The following is a 19,885-nucleotide window of genomic DNA, read 5'->3' as shown; positions in this document are numbered from 1 at the left end:
AATATATACAACCAAAAGATTATTTTTTTTTCACCGAACAGCTTGTAAAACAGGATGAGACAGAGCATAAAAAGACAGTTAATAAAAAAAAATACATGAACTGGGATCATTCGTCTGGAATTTAGTAAAAAATTCTGATTAAGAACAACAGAATTCAGATGACAAGTCATATGTTGCCTCTCAGTTGTACTACCCCCAATTTCATTAACTATCAGTAAAACAGATTATATACACATGTTCAACTCTAGCAGCAGATTATATAGTACAAGCTTGATTTGTACAGACAAAGGTTAACACTATGAAGATTGCTCCCTGTAACAATCTTGCAGTATTGATGATATAAAATCATAAGGAATGACAAAATAGAAAAAAAAAAAAAAAAGGCACAGAAAGGTGCAAGCTATTACACTGAAAAGTCTTATTCTGTCAACTTCAAAAAGCTCATAATATTCTGTAATGTACACTATCCTTCAATTATAAACTCACCTCTACAGCATCATGAAGTACTTCATCAAAAACATTAATGAAGACTTCATCCTTCACTGACTGCAAACTGTGGGTGCTGTAGTCACCATTAGGTGCTCTGAAAAGGTTAAACAAAAAAGTTATTTGAACAGAACATGAAAATTTGAATAAATTTGCATGCTCAAATTAAATTATTATTACTCAGAAATAATTTTATTTCATTTTGCCACACCTAAATGGAAGCTCAAGTTCCTCATTCCAGTTGGGGTTTGGACCCTCTGCTGTTGTTGTCCGGCAGACTGTTCGCTGAAAAGAAACTTCTACAAAAGGACGGACTAAAACCTATAAATGGAGATCAAAACAAAGGAAACAGACCTCTATAAAAATTCATCAGAACATATTAAATTACACATTTTCATGTATTTAGAAAAATAAACATATACTTTGTGGAGATCAGGCTGGTCTAGCCCAGATAAAACTTCAGTACCCCTTAAATATTGCACTTCCCAGGCTTCTAAGGATTTATGAAGCTTTTAAAAATATTTCATACGTTAGCATTTCCAAAAGATTATGTGTATTTCAAAATACTTAACATATTTATATACACCAGCAAAACAACATTTTCTCCTCGGAGTGGGAAAGCTACTAGCTATCTCATCAAAGAAGGTAACCGAAACAGAACATGAGATCCAGACACCAACAGAAAAAAGTGCACTTGTATCCTCTTACCTGTAATCCAAGCAGCCTACTGCTACAATCCTGGTTGTCTCTGAAACTGGCTCCTATTACAGATAAGCAACTTCACACAACAAACCCCTAACGTGATTAAAAATGCTTTAATGGTGCATTTTATTAACATTCAAATGCATATAAGCCAGAACCTTTTCTACATCTCAAAAAGCTGTACTTTTGAAGAAAAATAATAAAAAAAAGGAAAAAACCCTGAAGGGCTTCCATCTTCATTCAGAAGGATGCTGACTTCATGTTCTCAACAGTATGCAAAATGTAGTTTCAGTATCAGCTGTTAAGAATGGCTGTGCTGGTTTAGACTAAGAGTGCACTGGGCCCAAAATTAAGGCTGTGAAAATGGCCATCAGATGACACATACAAACAGAGCAGGCATATATGATATTTTCTCCTGTTACTCTCCCAGGCTTCAACTGTTTTCAGATGAAGGACTTTCCTTAGCCTGTAAAGATTTTTCTATTTAGTAACTCCCAATGGATCACTCTTCCAAATACTTGTCCAATACCCTCTTCAATGCAAGCAAACGTTTTTAGTCCACAACACATGCAAGCAACTTCTCTGGGCACCTACTAACTTCTGCATGAAGAATCACAATCTTCTGTTTGTTTTGAAGCTAACTCCTACCGGCTTCATTTGACAATCGATCACCCTTGTACTGAAAGAGCCAGTAAACAGCCAATCCCTATCCACAATCTCTATATAATCATGACTTTGTGCCTCTCTACCATATTCCTCCTCCCCTACTCACAGTTACTACCATTCTGGCTGAAAAGCCCTACCATTTTTCACTGTACAGCAGCCATTCTGTATTTCTGACATCCTTATCGCCCTTCTCTAAAGCTTTTGCAGCTTTATATCTTTTTCAGATCAAGGAGTGGGCAAGCCAGCCTCACTAATAAGATACCTTTCTGATGGCACATGTTACTGCCTGTGGAAAAGAGGAACGCTCACAACTTCACGTAAGAAAATGTTAGTGTTGTAATATACCTGGTTGAATGCCCAGTCTGGGCTATCTGTTGGGCTCTGAGCTGATGGAGAGGCTGCAAACATGTCATTAAAGGACCTTGAAGATTTGGATGGTTGTTGAAGTTTGCTATGAGAGGAAACAGACAACAACAAGAAAAGACATAGAACACATTACAAAATATAAATCCCTCACATTCTGTACTAACCATACAGAATTCTGGAAATATTTCTGATATTTTTATGTTATAACTTTAACCTTGGAAAAATATTTATTCGATCAAATAACACAAAAAGAATGCCAGAAAGGGTAGCAAATGTATAGCTCTTGTAAGCCTCATTGCAAAAGAGTGCTTTGTGCCTGGAGGCTCTGACAAGCTTATCAACCCCAGGCTTTTGTTGGTTTTTTTTGCCTACCCCATATAATCACTTGAGCTACAGATTTTTCAGCTTAAGGAGATGAATCCCCACAGAATTCATAAACAGTGTGGACTTCATGGTATCCAGGCAAGGCTTCTATGACAAAATTAAACCCATGTGAATATTACACAATTGGCAACCCATGAGTGAAATAAAATAAATGTTAATACGTTTATTTTTATAGTGTTTCCAGATAATTTTTTGTAATAACACCACAGTGCACGTTATAAAAGAATAACTATTCATGGAGAAAGCAGCTCAAAATAAGATACCATATAACGCAAAAAGACTAGGGGGGGGTTTAGTTATTTTTGTATACTGATAATGAATTGAAATTTTAATCTTTTCCTTCCTGTCAACATGTTTCTAATATGAATTGCTTTTCTCAATATGAACTTATTTACAGAAATGCAACAGAACCTTTGTTATAGTGAAGGTTTAAAACAGTAGAAGATACTAAATTCTGTATGCACAGTAATTGGTCAGCTTGAAAACACCTCCGAGTTAAATGCAAAGTGTATTCATTTTGGGAGAAAGAGAGAACGCTGCATGAATACATTGCTTCTGGAACTGAACCAGAGTGTTCAAAACTCAGGTATCTCTACATGACGCAGCATCACGCAGTGCAGGCATTGCCTTAACGTACGAATGCCTGAAGGTAATGGTCACCTTTAAAATTAGTCAGAGCCAAATTAGGCTCAGGCCATTAACTTAAACAGTTCATGAAGGAGAAGACCAACATGCTACACTCAGGAGGCAAATATAGAATCCCATAATGAAGAACTGGATTTTTTTTTAATACTTATTTTTGGTATTTAATTAAGATATTATGAATTACAATTGCCCTAACTAACAGACTTGCTTAAGGTATAATTCATCTGATATTACCAGAGTTATAATGTTGTCAAAGTTATCTTCTGGACAGTTTTTTCCTCAAGCAGACGAATACAGTTCTTGGCAAAACATTTCTTGAATTTAGGAGTTATTGATAAATGATTATATTATTCTACAAACCTACAAAACAGCAGTTCTTTATAATTATTAATAGAAAGATAAGTGTATGTATGTTTTTATCATGAAGATCAAAACAACACACATGGCTGAATTTCAACATTAGTTGCTTCAGCTGTCCTCAAAACAGCTGCAACCAGAAAATGAATCTGTACTGGAAAGAGGCATTTAAACATACCTCATCACTGGTTTTCTCACTGGAATATCATAAGCTCTAATGATGTTCACTAACAGTTTTATGTCTCCATCTGATAAATTCTGTGCTGTGACCTTCTTCCTTTCTTTTCTTCTTGGCTTTAATGGTCGTTTTGGTTCTGCCAGTTTAAAGAGGCTGAGTCCCAAAATGCTAATAAACATAAAAGACATATTTAGTCATTTTTGCAGAGAATCCAGCATTCTAGTGTTTCTATGACACACATGCAAATTATGCACTAACAGAAAAAGGAAATATGTGCTCCTGTTAGTGCCATACAAAACTCTGTGAAATGTCAAAACGTTTTAATTGCTTAGGACAACACAATCCAGTTTTGTCTTATATATCAGAAATTATAACTTAACTGTGCAAAAAAGGTGGGCTTTTTTCCAAAACTAGGTAAGATACAAATAAGGCAATTAGACAGCTTCAAGACAGATCTAAACTACAGTGCTATAAACAAGGTATCTAGCAGACGACTACAACCACTGTATGGAATAGACAAAAAAATCTAATTACACAGCTATGTACAACAAACAATACGCTATAGAAAGGAAGCAGAATGAATATGCCACAACATACCCTGGACCCTCAGAACTTATAACCCAAGGCAAAGCAGAATCAAATTAAAAAAACAAAAAAAAAAGGAAAAGAATATGTATGTTTTTACACATCGTTGACACTAACTGAAGACATTCCAAAATCTACTTTAAAAACTGATAGCCAATGGCATTCTTTCCTTATACATAATAAAAAAATCACATTAATTACTGTTAAAATAACACCAAACCACAAGTTACTGAAATAGCCCATGAAGTAGATGCTTAAAACCAATCATGGTGTATTTTAAATTCACTAACCATATAAATTAGCAAATAGAATCCAATATCAATTAGTATTCATGATAAGAAAGTATCAGTGAAGCATTTGATTTTAAACTTCAAAAGCTGATTATAGTCTCATTCAGATTTTTCCATTCTGTGTTGTGAAAACATGAACTTAAAAAATAGGATGAACTCTTTTATGAGAGCAAGTCTCTGTATCTCCAGCAGATGGGACTGTTTAGATTTATACTGCTGATTGAAAAAGCTTTGCCTGTACTTTAAGGGTGTCACATTTATAGGGAACACAAGCAACTTCTACATAAAAGAAAAAATATCTTTCACAACCTGTTTACTTACAGAGATTTTAAGTGAGCAATGCTAATTAAGAGTCACCTATACTGATTTTGACATCAGTCATCACAGCAAGTATGGGATTTGGAATAAAAATTCAAAGAAAGTGCTTAAGTAATAAGGCAAATAACAATCTTAAAACAAAAAAGAAGTAATTTCCAAACCCAGTAACATTTCTGAAAGTAAACACCATATGGTGGCATCCAGCAACAGCAAACAGAAATACATGAGAAGTAAAATAAAGAAAATGACTGTTAAAAAAATCTATTGCACATTATTGGCAGGGCATATGCACTGACTCTAAGTGAGTATCACCTATAGAACCAGTAGTAGTATTACTACCTCTGATGCTTGTCTGATATTTGGAAATCATTCAATCTGGCACCAGCTAGGGCTACGCTCAGCTCATCAGATCACAGCCTGATGCATTATATCCTGCTAAATCTTATTTACACGCTGTCACATTACTTCTGCCAAAACCAGACTTCTTCCTAAAAAATTTTTTTACACACTTTGTGTATCAATACACTGTACTGGTAGAAGTGTACACAGTGATTGGAACTAAACACAAAATTGCATCAGAAGTCACATCAATATACTTTGCAAAAAAAAAGACCAGAGATGGTTTTACATTATTTTGATAGAACAAATAAAGATAGCTCCCTTACCCCAGGCTGGGAATCTCCTCTTCATTGACAAGGTCAGAGAGAAGGAAATTGTGTTTTGCTATGAGGAAACGGTTTATGACTGATTCTCGAACCTGTGAATGGGGACGTAGAGGAGACAAAAGTACATTTCTAATCCAAACCCACTGCAAATATTTGCGTTCTGTTAAACACAAAGAAAATGTCCAAATATACATTCTTTATTTTTTTTCCACTATTAAAAAGAGTCACGGTCCAAGGAAAGTTTTCTTTCCATCAGATATTTCTCCAGAACATAATATAAGCTCATTTTACAAATACACCAATTCTCTAGAAACATACTGGCTAGCCAGATATAAGAATGTATGAAAGCATACAATCAGAAAATGAAGCCTTATCCGCTTACAGCTCATCATCAGAAACAATCACAACAATAAATGACACTAACAGACATCTCTTTTCCATGTCTAAATGAAGAAAAGGCTGTAGAGAAATCTGTATGGTATCAGTTATGGGGAATAAACACAACACTTTGGACTGCAGAACAATTGATGAAGCCCGTATTACAAGTACAATGATTTCAAATAGATGTTTAAAATCCTTAGTTCCTTTCATTTCTATGCTGAGGTCAGACTGAAGCACAGAGATGAAAGTCTTCCCTCTTCTCCCAGCAACTCTGTGGAAGCAGACTGGCAGAGAAGGTTTGTCCTTTTTTTCCTACTACTAATTATTACTACTATTAGTACTAACGCTACTAATGCCTTTATATACTGTGCTGTTACAAGATCAGTTGCAGAACAGCGACAACAATTTTCTGCAATACATCTCCTCTGTTATTTTAAAAAGTTTTTATTGAAGTTATTGTTATTATACCTTTGAGTTGAAGTGATAGGCATATATAGATCGCATTTCAGAGTGAACTGAATTTCAGTTCTGATGTGAGCAATCGAATTTTCCAGCACATCTGACAATTTATAAAAGTGTAAAATATCCAAACATTATTTTTAAAAAGGCTACTTGTATTTAATCTAAAAGAGTGACAAATAAAGGTACCGTAATGTACGTTACTCTGTACTACTACGCTATTACTCAGTGTGCTGCATAAACCACACGTTTGAGTACAAACTTAAATACCATGCAAAATATACAGTGCTGACACAGACATGACAGCTTTGTTAAAAGTAATTTTATTATCATACTGAATCTGGGCTTTGGCACTTGCCTGGGAGATTTAAACACTCTTCATTGTCTAGATTCTTTTACAAAACGTTCTTTCTAACAAACAATTTGTTTTGTCCTGCATCAAATCAACCTAATCATCATATTACATGTTTTGCTGGCTGGCTAGGATTTGATACACTTTTTGCTATTTCCGGTACTGGTAAGAAACTGGTAGCCTTGTTTTGCACTTGATATTTTTCCAAAATAGTCTGAAATTGCAAACTTCTCGTGGTTATAGGACCAATGTTTTCCGATGATGTTTCTCTCTAAGGATTAAAGATAATGTCATCCTAACAGAATGAACAGACTAGAAAAATAAATTTAATCAAGATAAGGGGGAAAAAGATGTTACTCTAATACCACAAAGAAGGTAATGTGATGGAAGATATGCCCTCTGCCTTAGGCTGCACGACAAGACACTACTCTGTGTATTGCATTAAATGATTTTTAACAGCGGTTAGGGCCACTTTCATGGAGATAATTAAGTTCTTAGCATCACAGCTTACAAGATGGAAAACAGGGAGGAGAGGGACATCAGTGAATACCTGGGACACAACAGTACAAACCTCTGGGGCACTGGAGAAAAAAAAATTTACAGAACTGCTAGAAAAATCCAGAATGGCTGGTCATTTTGTATATTGCATCTTTTTCAATAACATTAAATGAGTCATTCACAAACCCCCACTTGTTCAATTAGACCAGTTTCAGGCCTACCTTGGAATTTTAAAGATGTCTGTACGTCATGTTTAGAGATGAATCAGTTTTTTAGTATTCATGGAAATAAAGCATCCAAATATAGAAGCAACATATGGCCTAGAGAAATATGGTGGATCCATACTTTTTGCAGCTTACCTTCTGTAGATAGTTGGCAACAACTGCTCTGTGTGCATCTAGGTAATTTTTGCTGTCAATCACATCCCTCTCTTGCAGTCTCTTCTCATAGTCCTAAAGACATTTACTAGAGTTTGTGATTTGATACATATTTTCAGTGCTTTATTGCATACAAGAAAAATGGCAAATATTTCATTAATATTAATGTATGGATCACAGAAAACCAAAACAGGTGTCAGAGGTTTATAAAGCTATTCTTAATGCTAATGTATACAGCAATAGCATTGCTAAACTTCCATGAATAGAGACAAGAGTTCCATTAAATTACAAAATTCATGTGGTTTAAATTACTATGAATAACTTGAAGATCGCCCTCTCTTCTTTTAAAGCTGAACTTTGACCTGCTGCTATAAACTGAAATTCCATTTGAACTACTGCAGCTGCAATAGGGATAATCCTTTATAAACAGAAGTGATGCAGTATTCATGGAAGATTACCTGAAATCTGAACTGTGTTTTAATACACGTAACTAGTTTTCATAGTGTCTAACACTGAAAGAAACTTGACTTGTGAGAAAGTTTGTTGAGAAACAATTACAGAGCTATTTTTAAGTTATATTTAAGAAATAGAGATCTAATAGCATAATAAAAATCTCTGTACTTCGTGACAAAGTGAAAGCTCTTTAAGCAGCCAGAGCATGAAGATTTTGCTTTGCCTGAGGTTTGATAAAAGAGTCTGTAGCCTAACCAAGGGGCTGACATGAATACTCGTTACCACCACAAGAAAAGATTTACGAGAAGCACTTGGTCCTTGGGAAGAAGTATGTTGATGGAATATTTTTCAGGGTTGTGGTTACTATTCTGGTAGACTACAACGAAAGCTGTACTGACAAATGCAACTTTTATTCACAAGTTTAGGAAAACATCTCATAAATTAAGAAAAGGCTAGAGCCAACACTCAGCTTCCAAGCAAAACACATAGCCTACAAGTCCAGGGGGTCTCCCAGGACCTGCAGCTTAATGGCAGTCTGCAAATCAAGTTGGCTTTAGAACCACAGCTAGTTATGATGTAAAAGCTACTCAGGTAAATTAATCTTCAGGCGATTTTCCTACTGTTTTTACTTAACATTTTTTCCTAAGGGTGCGGGAAGCACATTGTGGAAACACGGTGCTTCATTATTTCAACAGTAAGTGTTTATCTAACTTCTTCAGTGAATAATAATTATTGTTGAATGACTTCAGATTAGCAACAAAATAAAGTAAGAATAGCTCTTCTGAGCCAGAAATCTTAATTTTTAAGCAGCTTTAGTAATGACTAACCTAGAAGTCCAGTAACAGGAGTTGAATGTCTAACTGGTACACGCATATGCATTGCTCCCTTCAGAAGTCTTTTTACTGCAATATGATTTAAGTACCACAAATCGTTAACCAGTACTTGTTAACTTTTAGTAAACTGCTGGCATTAAATGAACTTCCAGAAGAAATAGGAAAAGATCATAAACTTCTGATAAAGCAAATATTCAGATACAGACTGACTGGCCCCGACTCTGGTGTTGAACACCAAACTAAAACTCTTCCTATTTGACCCAAGACACTTGTTTTGTTTTATTTCCATAAGTGTATCAAGACATTCTGCTTGCCCATGAGTATGGCATATCTTGGATTATCAAAATCCTACAGCCCATGCTGCTGGGCTCATTGGTGGAGATGATGGACCCATTTGTCCTCAGGAACAGAAGGAACCAAAACTATAAAGCAAAAGAAGACTTCATAGCAGTACTGAATATTAGTGCTGTACACTGTAAAAAGACTGGAGAGGACAAATAAAACAATCACATGGGGAAACACCACAGTGGGGAAAAAATTAATATAATTTCATAGCCTAATTGTGTTGGGTCAGGCTGGGATGGACTTAATTTTCTTCATAACACCTGGTATGGTGCTATGTTTTGAATCTGTGACTCAAATGGTGTTGGTAACACACCACTGTTTAGACTGTTTTTGAGAAGTGTTTGCACAGTGTCAGCACCATTTTTTCCAATTCTCCCCGCCCCCCCAGCAAGTAGGTGGCGGTGTGCAAGAAGTTGAGAGAGGACACAACAAGAACAGCTAACTCAAAATTATCAAAAGCATATTCCATGCCATGAAATGTCATGATCAGCAGTAAAACAGAAAGGAAGGGGATTTTGGGGAAAGTAGCCATTGCTCAAAGACTGGCTAGGGCTTGGTCTACATCTGGGAGGTGGCAAGTGCCTTTACATCACTTGTTTTTTCTTTCTTCTTTCTCTTTCCTTTGCTTATAAAACTATCTCAACCCCTGAGTTTTCTTGCTTTTGCTCTACCTATTCTCTCCCCTGTCCAAAGTGGGAGGGAAAGGGAAAGTGAACAAGCATCTGTGTGGTGCTTAGCTGCCTACCACCGTTTATCAACAGCAGGAAACTTCCATTATCAGATTTAGGTACGACTACAGAATTTGTCATTTAGGAATAGTGATACAGATTGAAAATATCACTGTCAACAAATGGAATGCACTTATTCCTGGTTAGGATACCCTGAGGAAATATGGGTTTGAATGGACTGAATGGACCGCTTGCTGGGCTGAAAACCGGAAGGACAACTGAGCTCTAACTGTAAGGAACAATAGCTCAATGTACAGTTGGTGTCCTCTAACTAGCAAAGTACCCCTGGGATTGATTATAGGGCCAATATTACTCAGTATCTTCACCAGTGACCTGGACGAGGAGACACAATACAATGCCAGCAACTTAGCCAACAATACTTGATTAGGAAGAGTGATTAATACAATACATCTGAACCACAATTCAGATGGCTCTTGATAATTGAAGACTGTGACAACTGAGGTCTCAATGAAGAAAATTCTGTATTGAGGGTGGAGTGACTCCATGTGCTGGCTGGCATAGACTGGAAAGCAACCAGTAGAATAACAACCATACTCAAAAAAATCTGGAGGTTATGGTTTAATGACAACCAATGATGTATTCTTTTGGCAAAAGGCAAACCACAGGCTACATTAGGAGTAGCATGGCCTACAAAGGGAAATGACTAGCCCCTCCAACCTGGCACTTGTGAGGGCATACCTGAAATATTGTGTCCAATTTGGGGCTGCCAGTTCAAGAAGCATTTGGAAACTGGATGGGGTCCACTAAAGGACTACTAAGACAGTCAGAGGCCTAGAGTACATGACCTACAAGAAGAGATCATAATCTTAGAGTAGTGTAGGTTGGAAGACACTTCTAGGGGTCATCTGATCTAAACCCTCACTCAAAGCAGGAACAGCTCCCATCAGGATGCTCATGGCCTTTGCCAGTTGAATTTTCAGTATCACGACATGACAATTCTACAAACTTGCTGGACAATGTGTTCTAGAATTCTTCATGAAAAATGTTTTCATTATATCTAACTGGAATTTCTCTTGGAGTAACTTGTGTCTGTCATCATCTTGCCTCCAAGATGAGTCTTGCTCTGTTTTCTCTGCACCATCTCACTAGGTACCTGAAGGAAGCAATAAGATACCCCCTTAGCCTTGCCTGCTTAGGCCAAAACAAACTTGGTCCTTTCAGCCTCTCCTTGTATGTCATGTGCTCCAGCTCTGTAGATATTCTAGTAGCTCTGTGCTGGACTTGCTCCCGTCTATCAGTGTCTTTCTTGCACGGGACAAGGTGTTCAACTTAATTAGTCTGGTGAGGAAGCGATTAATGAGTAATCCAATATCTGCCCACAACTATTTCAGGGGCAGTTACAAAGAAGAGCGTGCCAAACTCATCTCTGTAGTTCCAGACAATATAACAAGGGAAAACAGCCATTAAATACAATTTGGAAGGCTCAAGTTGGTCATGATTTTTTTTTTTTTTTTTTTAAATCACTGGAAGGATAGTGCAGTACTGGAACAGGTTATCCAGAAAGGCCATGGAATCTCCCACTTAGAGGTTTTCAAGACTTGGCTAGACAAATACACAGCTGACCTCATCTAGTGCTGGCAACAGTTGCACCACTTCAGCGGAAAGCAGAACTAGATGACCTCCAGACAAAATTTTCCAAAAAATATTTCCATGATTCTATGGATTTTCAGACTTCTTTGCCAAATAGCTAGTAAACCAACTAGGAACAATACCACTTTAAACTTAGTTTTGAAGACCATGTCATATAAAATGAACTTGGAATGGGTGATCATGGGTTTATCCAATTTATCCTTAATGGAAAAAAAAAAAAATCAAATAAAACAACTCAAACTATGGTTTTCAATTTTGAATGATAACATGAAATGAACAAAGTTAGTCTGTAAAATCAACTGGGTCAGAAATGTTTACCAAAGATGTAGCACATCTTTAAATAAAAGATACAAAACTAAACTAAAATTTAAAAAGGAAAAATATTTATTGCAAAGAGCCAGACATCATTGAATTAATAAATACCTTTTTAAAAAGATATAATCCAAAAGAAATGGTAGGAAGGAATTTTTCAAAGAAACTTGTGTAAGAAGAAGTAGGGATAAAGCAGTAGTTGCCAGAATCCAAGATGATTCTGATCCTGCTAAGGCAATGAACACACTAAAATGCTCCTTAGCTACACAAATTGCTAAAGAACAAAAGAATGCACGACTTAACACTAATAATGGAGTTAAGATTAAAAATAATTGAAGTATGACCCAAATAAAAAATGCACACATGGCATTTCAGTAAGGTAATTAACAGACAGGCAAGGACAGGGTAAACTAATTGCAACAATGTACTAAAACAGAAATAACTGCAACATAGGCTGTAACAAAACATAAAAAGGTTTTAATTCTCATTAGAGTCATTGCTTCCAGCAGTGTCCACAGAAAGGGCTCAAAAGTTAATAAGCCTAAGCCTGAATTATCTTTGCATTACCTTTCTATATTTGAAATCACTTAAAAAAAAGTCTCTTACCTTTAATAAAACCTATCTTAGAACATTTGTGCCTACAGCAGTTGCTGTGTTTTATTTTTGTCCTTCCACAGTATAGCTGTGGAAATATTGCCTTGGAGGGAAGCTATCTTAATTAGATTAAAATAACACTAGAAAAGACACAGGAATAAAATTCTGATTTTTTTTTTACACGTCAGCATAGCTGTACATTCTTTAAGGGACCAACTGACTTAATTGCAAGTCAAATATTATTAGCATTAAAATTAGAAAAGAAATATTTCACATAAAATTCTACCTGGAAGATTTTCTCACTGATTTCTCGTTCATGTAAAGGGACTTGCTTATAGTTTCGGAACTCTGCCACCTCCCCATTTCTGAGCTGCAAGAGTCGGAATCTCTTTGATCTATTAAATTCCTCATCAGAAACAAAATTAAATTCTTGCTGCAACTGTTCCAATCTGAAGAAATCAGGAACATGTGCCTCTCCACTTGTAGCAACCTATATTAGTCAAAAAAACCCAAAGTGACAAAAGTCTATAAAATAACTTTTGTTAAGTCTTACATGCATATTGCAAGGATGTTCATTTTAAGCAAAAGCAATTGAGATGGATCAGACTGAAACATTAAGTGTTTTAAAGTAGGTTTTTGTTGAGTGAAGTATATGAGATTATACATTTAAGAATACAATAAAATTCTATTTCTTCGTAGCATAAACAAAACATTAAAGAGTAGGAAAACTATAACATAGCAGAGTAACCTAGGAAGCTGTACTGTAAAGACGATTCATTTACAAAACTTCAGCTATGTAAATAGCTCCTCAATTTGATGTTTAGAAAAGTTGCAACTCCCACAACACACTACATCTTTGTGCAACTGTCACGAATGAGCAACTTCCTATTTAACACCATAGAAGTACACTGGGAATACCCCTACCCTTAAAGGAAACAACAAACTCAAAATCCTTTTTTTTTTTTTAATTTATAAATTAATCAGCTTGCATATTCCCTTATGCATATTTTTCACCACTAGAATACTGCTGAATGGATTAATAAATTATACTTATTAATAAATCATTAACGCACTATTAAATAGATTAATAAATCATTTTTTTTAGTAGACATTTTGCTTCTTAACACTCACACAAGTGCATCCACCACAAATTCAAATACTGCTATACTCCCTCTCTGGCATGCATGCAGATTGCTGGAGAAGGTACTGGTGACTAGGTGTTTCACAGCTCCATTAGCCCTACAGCTCTCAAAAAGCCACTTACCATGATCAGCTGCATCAGAGCTGCATTGTTTGGGTCATTTGGATCAAGTTTTGCTTCCGCTGCCCACTTAGCTAGTTTCTTCATGTCAGTTAAGCCTGATGTGCCAATGGATGCAATAGCATCAATATTTTTTAAAGCACTAAAAAGACAAAATTGACAGAACTTATACCTAAAACATATATGACTTAGCAACATAAAAAAGTATTTAAAACAATCTTAGAAAAAAACAAAAAGGTCCCCACAACCTGAATAGTAAATTCCACTACACAATTCTTAGTTGGAGCTATGCAACTGACAGAATGATGAATTGCAAAGGAAAGTGAAGGGGAAACATGAAGGAACTGGTGGAAGAGAACTTTTATACAAGGTAATAAGGTGCTTATCGATACATTTATGATACACTTAAACTATTCCATGTTGCTGATTACTAGGAAGTAAGACGATAAATTGCCTCACAGCATGAAAGTTAACATAAAAGTTTTGACAATCCATATAGAAAAGAACTTCTCAGATGTACATTCCTTGCTTGTGCTATGCCTTAAATCCTGTCTTTGACCTGTCTCCAGGATGGTGCTCTCAGACCTGCATTGTAGCCTTGGTCTCTGCCCCCTTCCCTGCTATTTCTGGATAGACCCTGGGGCCCAATTCATGCCCTCGCCAAGTCTGGGATTGCTGCCAGCACCCTGCTCTGCCTGTTACGTTCGGCTCCTGTAAGACTGCATGTTGGCTGGTGAGGACAGCGCCTGTGCTGGGACACCCTTGCAGCTTTCTCCCTTGTGATGCAGCCCTGCTTTTGGTCCTCCCTGACACTACAACTCCCAGCTCCACTCCTTAACCTTTGGATGCTCCTGCTCACTTTCTTGTATTCACAGTAGGCAAGGAAGTATGGTAGGTAGTCTGCAGGCCATTTGCACACTGACTTGCTGGCCAGGCTTCTGGCATCTTCTCACAAAAGCCACCTCTGAAGCCCCACTGCTACCAAAACCTTGCCACGTAAACCCAGTACACCAGGACATGCGTGTTATTAGCCAAAGACCACAAAAGGTGGATGTTGCCCCTTCTCTTGTTAGGCGTGCTAATTTGAGTCTTTGTTCTCTACTTATCTGAATATTTTCAAGAAAGCTTTAAGAACTTACGGATCTTTCTTGCACTTGGTTAGAATTAGTCAAATATCCAGCAGTTACTGGAGCAGCAGATGAAGTGGTAACATCAAGGTTGTACCTTTAGGCACCACTCTTGAACAAGTGCACACTGAATCACGATTGTGCTGAAAAGCTAATGGGCAGGAATAACTAACTTTAGGCATGAAAATCCTGTCTCCGACTTTCACGACAATGGAAAGTCACAGAGGGCTGTCCATCTCTACAGGGTGATTCAAAGAAGAGTGTTTCACAGCTAACTTCCTTCTGAAATTCCCCATTTTTCCATTTACTACAGTGATTAGTCTCCCCAGTTTAAAGTTAGCTTTTGGGAATGCATCCTTATGTTTTAATCTCATGCTATTCTATTCTCATTGAAGTCAGCAGGTTATTCATATGCTGATCAGGAAATTACTCTAACAGCTGCAGCTTGGGTCAAAAATAGTAACAGAGTAATTTGGATGCCAGTGTCTAGCCTTTAAATAAATAAAAATCTGACAATCTAATCAGCTGGAGCAGGTACTTGCTCAGTATTAATAAATATGGGAAAACTCTTAAGGCTTTACAGTGAAGTTACCTGAGGACATTACAAAAGCAGACTTTAGGTATCATCTCCTTAACTTTATTGGAATTATATAAAAGCAACAAAAAGGACAAATAATCTACAATATCCAACTGGCTGCCACAGGGGAAATTAGATTGTTTTGAATGGAATAATATACTCATTTCTGCAGGTCAACAGGCTTCTGATGGAGAAAAATCACAAAAGACTGTTATCTTGGAATGATCTGACAGATGAGAATTTTTCACTGATTGATTCACTAACAGTGTCAAGCCCCCATACTAACTTCTACTGCTTTCATAGTGTAATTTTTGTCATTAATTACAGAAAAGGCATTTAAAGCATGTGTCCCAATAGCCTCCCCAAATGCACTTCAGGTAAGAAAGAGCTGGAGCTTCTGTTCTTAGAAAAATGATTACAGGGAAGTTCCTTGCCAATATATAAATCTTCTATTAGAAAATTATAAAAGTGAATTAATCAGCTTGAGTTTAACTTTAATATTGTCTATAAATAATATACTAAAAGATAAAATTTCTACCTAAAATCTGTTTACCAAAAAGGTGTACCCTGACATATCCGCAGGGGGTTACAGCGCAAAGTAAAATATCTAAACTTAAGGAAAAATATTATGAAAATTCTTGATTATGAAAGTCTATTTTTTTTAAATACTAGTATAACCAGTTTCCCATGAATCACTGAAAATTTGTATCATATTACCTTGGAACGCCTGTGTTTTGCTGAGATACTGGAGGAATTAAGGGGATTCCTTTTTCTCCAACTGCCCAAGAGACACTATTGGATACTTTCCCAGAGGTCATTAAAGTCATTTTGTTGCTACCATCAGCTTCAAATGAGAAGGACACACCTATCAAGGGGGAAAAAACCCCATATTAGTATATTTATGCATTCAAACTCAGTGTCTAAATATCCTTACAAATACTTCCTGAAAATAAGTAGTCAAATAATCTGTGCCTTCGTATAAATGGGGTAATGTGAAACAACTTGATTCTGCTGCGTGCAGTGGGGAAGGACTCGGGCCTGCAAAAGGAGTGAAAGATTCCATTCCACCAAGCCACAGAAAGGCTTTCCGTTCGGGTTGGAAGGAAAGGCTATGCCTTGAAAGCTATGCCAAAGGCTTTTTTTTCCTTCACAGGTGCACACTATTTAATATTTCTGGTAGTTTTCAGATTCAGCATACTGTTATTAATGAAACAGAAATTCAGAGTCAAAAGAATTATGCATGACTGAAAAGTCAGTCCTAAAGCTTTGTGATGCACAATTGTATATACAATTATCATGGTCAATGACATTTACACACACATTTGTTGTAACGATTTTTTACCACATTTCTTTCCTCCACAGCTTTTTATCTATTATTCTGCTCTAGCTTGACCTGCATTTCATATATGGCAAATGTATGCAAGTCAGTCATCTCATAATGCTGTTCAAACTTACTATACAAAACTTGAAAGTTCCATATGCTATTATGTATTATTCTTATTTCTCCTTTTTCTCTCTCTCCCTTGTTTTATCTTTCTAAAGTCCCAGGGATAAAATGCGTTGCAGGATGTCAACAAAGCAAATAGGAAAACAAAAAATTATTCTGCATATACACTTACACAGCCAGTTGTTCAGTGGTTTAAAACATTAAAATCACTGGAGCTATACTGATTAATACCATCTGCTTGCTCTGCAGTGTCAGAGGCTTGATTACTTACATTCTGAAGAAAACCCCAAACACCTTCTATAGCTAGTAGAGCTCCACTAATACAAGCCAAATAATAAACACACGCATTTTTATTATATACATCTTAAAATTAGTAAGAGACAGAAATTCCACAGCAAACTTTAATAATAAGAATCATGACTATTTTATAAGATTTCAGTTACAGAAGCTGTAAACGCTCTAACAGAATTTACTCTGAAACTTATGCCAGCCTTTTCCTGCTACATGGTTTCAGCAAAATGAGAAATGCTGAACTGAGAAAGACTTAAAGTTCCTACCACTCCCAACTCCTTCATGGTCCAACATCACACGCTGATTGCTGCTGAACTCTATTTCTTCCATAGGAGCACTGCCTGTCAGAACTGTAGTCTCAGGAACAGGTATGAACACTTCAGCCAACAAGGTAGTACTGCTCATACCCATTGTTTCATATATCTAGAAAAAAAAAAATCACATGGTGACAGACAGAGTAAAAAATTTACACATGTATTCATGAGAAGCTGAAAACATATTGTAGGGTATTTGGACAAAAGGTTTTACTATGACTGAAGCATGAAATCATTCATTTAAGGCAATTGTATTCATTTACTTTCTAAAATATCCAATTAGCAGACATTTCAGCTACCAGCAGCTAACTTGGTCTGAATTCTTCTTAAAAGTATATCTTCCTCACCTTTCTAATGCACCTGAGAATAGCACAAAAAACTCTGGGCTTTAAAAACATCGTTGTACAATATGCAACTGCTTGTGACAGTCACTGGCATCAGGTGAAGATGCCAGAGGGATTCTGCCTCACTAATTCTCCCTTACCACGAAAGGCAGGGTAAGGCACACAGTCCCTGTTCTGGCAGTACTGAAGGCCGCTTCCTTCTTTGCTGGCCAGTTGCAGGCTCAGGGTGCCGTGAGTGATTTTTCCATTGCGTTTTTAATCCAAGATGATGGCACTCCTTTTCCCTTTCAGTTTGTGCGTTACATAAATGGAGCAGGCGAGGGCTATACAACCTCCCCTGAACTACCAGTGATAAGTTACCTAACAGGCAAAGTCATCTAACAGGAGAAGTAGGACCCTGACTGTGTTCCTCCTAAAAATATATTGTATTGATTCTGAAAATTATTCATGTGACTCATTCATTAATTCATACTTGGAATCAGGGTGTTGGTGGTTTGACTTCATTGCACTGCTGGTCAAGTCAAGTGCAGTTATGGACATTACTAGCAATTAATTTTTTTCTTATCCTACTCCAGCAAACATTATGATGATTTTACTGTGTGGACAATAATGTTTTAAGATGACCATTTTGGCAAGTTTATCTGCAACATAAATCAGTTTTTCTCAAATTAAGAGGCTGCTCTATGAACATATTTAATCATGTGTCCCAAATATTTAATTTTCCCCCATGCAGCCCATAGCCATGTTATAAATAAAACACACACACACACATATATATATAAAAAAATATACATACATAGCACAAGCACCAAAATTTAGCAGCAAAGTTAAAAGTTTGTGGCTGGAGAAGCATGGAAGGGGTATGAAACTGATGATTTACAAAGGGTCTTTCACAGGTTTTTCAGTCTTTACAACACTACCATAGAGCAAAATACAAGTATTACAGGAGTAATTACATTTTATATTATCTTTTAAAAAGTTACTATGATAAATCATTATCTACCTGTAGTTTCAAACTCTCTGGCCAATTGAATATTTGTAAATTGAAAATCTGTCCAAAGTGAACTCTGAAATCTGAACTTATTGGTCGGGTAACAGTCCTTGATACTTCTTTGGTGTTGAAAAGGACTTTTATAAATGCTGAGCGTTTCTTCACATCTTCTCGTCGCAAAACTTCTGCTCTGTAAATGTGTCAAACAAGCTGTCATACAATTTTTAGTAACATTTTTATTTTTTCGTTATTTTTAATGAGAATCTGATTCCTCAAGGGGAAACAGAAGTCACCTAATTAAAGATGGTATTCTTCTAAAAGAATGACAGGAATGACTTTAAAACTTTCATTTTCTTATGAATATAAACTGATGTAAAAATGAACAGGTCAAATTGTAGATCCACTAAAGCCACCTCCATATTAAAGGAGTTACTTAGGGAAACAAAATTCCCTTCTACTCCCTTCCTCCAAAGCACAACAAATGATATCAAATTGCATTAAGGTTGTAAAGTTTTTAGTCATTGGGAATAGAACAGCCAAGCAATATTCCTTCCTGAGGCTATTTGCTGAACAAGTACGAAACAAAGCAGTTTTTAAGTAACTAAAATCTGCTAGACTTATGTTAAATTGCCTGTGTAAATGTGGAAAGTAACACAAACAAGTAAATTTATTTATTTTATGCACAGTGAAATCTCTGGTTTACTCTCAATTTCTTTATTTTCCCTTTGTTGACTACAGCACAGACCTGGTATAAAGGACTATCTAGTGAAAATAGTACTGCCAGAAGTGACTTAGACTCTACACCAAAAAACTTCTTTATACGCACACTGCTCTTCTCTACAGATGCTCAAGGAACATCAGAAGGTTCAAAGGGAATGTGTAGACATGCATTGTCCAAGCCCACTATATACAAGGTTATATGTGACTTGAAAATAAAGTTCTATCAGC

At 36.4% G+C, this 19,885-nt stretch overlaps 1 protein-coding gene across 1 annotated transcript in view; it reads right to left on the bottom strand.

The window, feature by feature from the left end:
* Positions 1-19,885, bottom strand: part of CC2D2A (coiled-coil and C2 domain containing 2A) — a 53,835-nt gene that overhangs the window by 15,715 nt on the left and 18,235 nt on the right. The window contains exons 13-23 of the mRNA XM_010576803.1: positions 18,950-19,127; positions 17,555-17,711; positions 16,268-16,415; positions 13,850-13,988; positions 12,872-13,075; positions 7,692-7,784; positions 5,643-5,734; positions 3,785-3,952; positions 2,200-2,305; positions 698-807; positions 487-583 (exon numbers count right to left, since the gene is read on the bottom strand). Of these exons, the coding sequence (XP_010575105.1) occupies positions 487-583; positions 698-807; positions 2,200-2,305; positions 3,785-3,952; positions 5,643-5,734; positions 7,692-7,784; positions 12,872-13,075; positions 13,850-13,988; positions 16,268-16,415; positions 17,555-17,711; positions 18,950-19,127 (1,492 nt within the window). The remainder of the gene's footprint in view (positions 1-486; positions 584-697; positions 808-2,199; positions 2,306-3,784; positions 3,953-5,642; positions 5,735-7,691; positions 7,785-12,871; positions 13,076-13,849; positions 13,989-16,267; positions 16,416-17,554; positions 17,712-18,949; positions 19,128-19,885) is intronic.

This window comes from Haliaeetus leucocephalus, unplaced genomic scaffold (assembly GCF_000737465.1).
Source record: "Haliaeetus leucocephalus isolate CR32 unplaced genomic scaffold, Haliaeetus_leucocephalus-4.0 Scaffold545, whole genome shotgun sequence".
NCBI lineage: Eukaryota > Metazoa > Chordata > Aves > Accipitriformes > Accipitridae > Haliaeetus > Haliaeetus leucocephalus.
The sequence above is the reverse complement of the archived record's forward strand: the minus strand, read 5'-3'. Positions and strand labels throughout refer to the sequence as shown.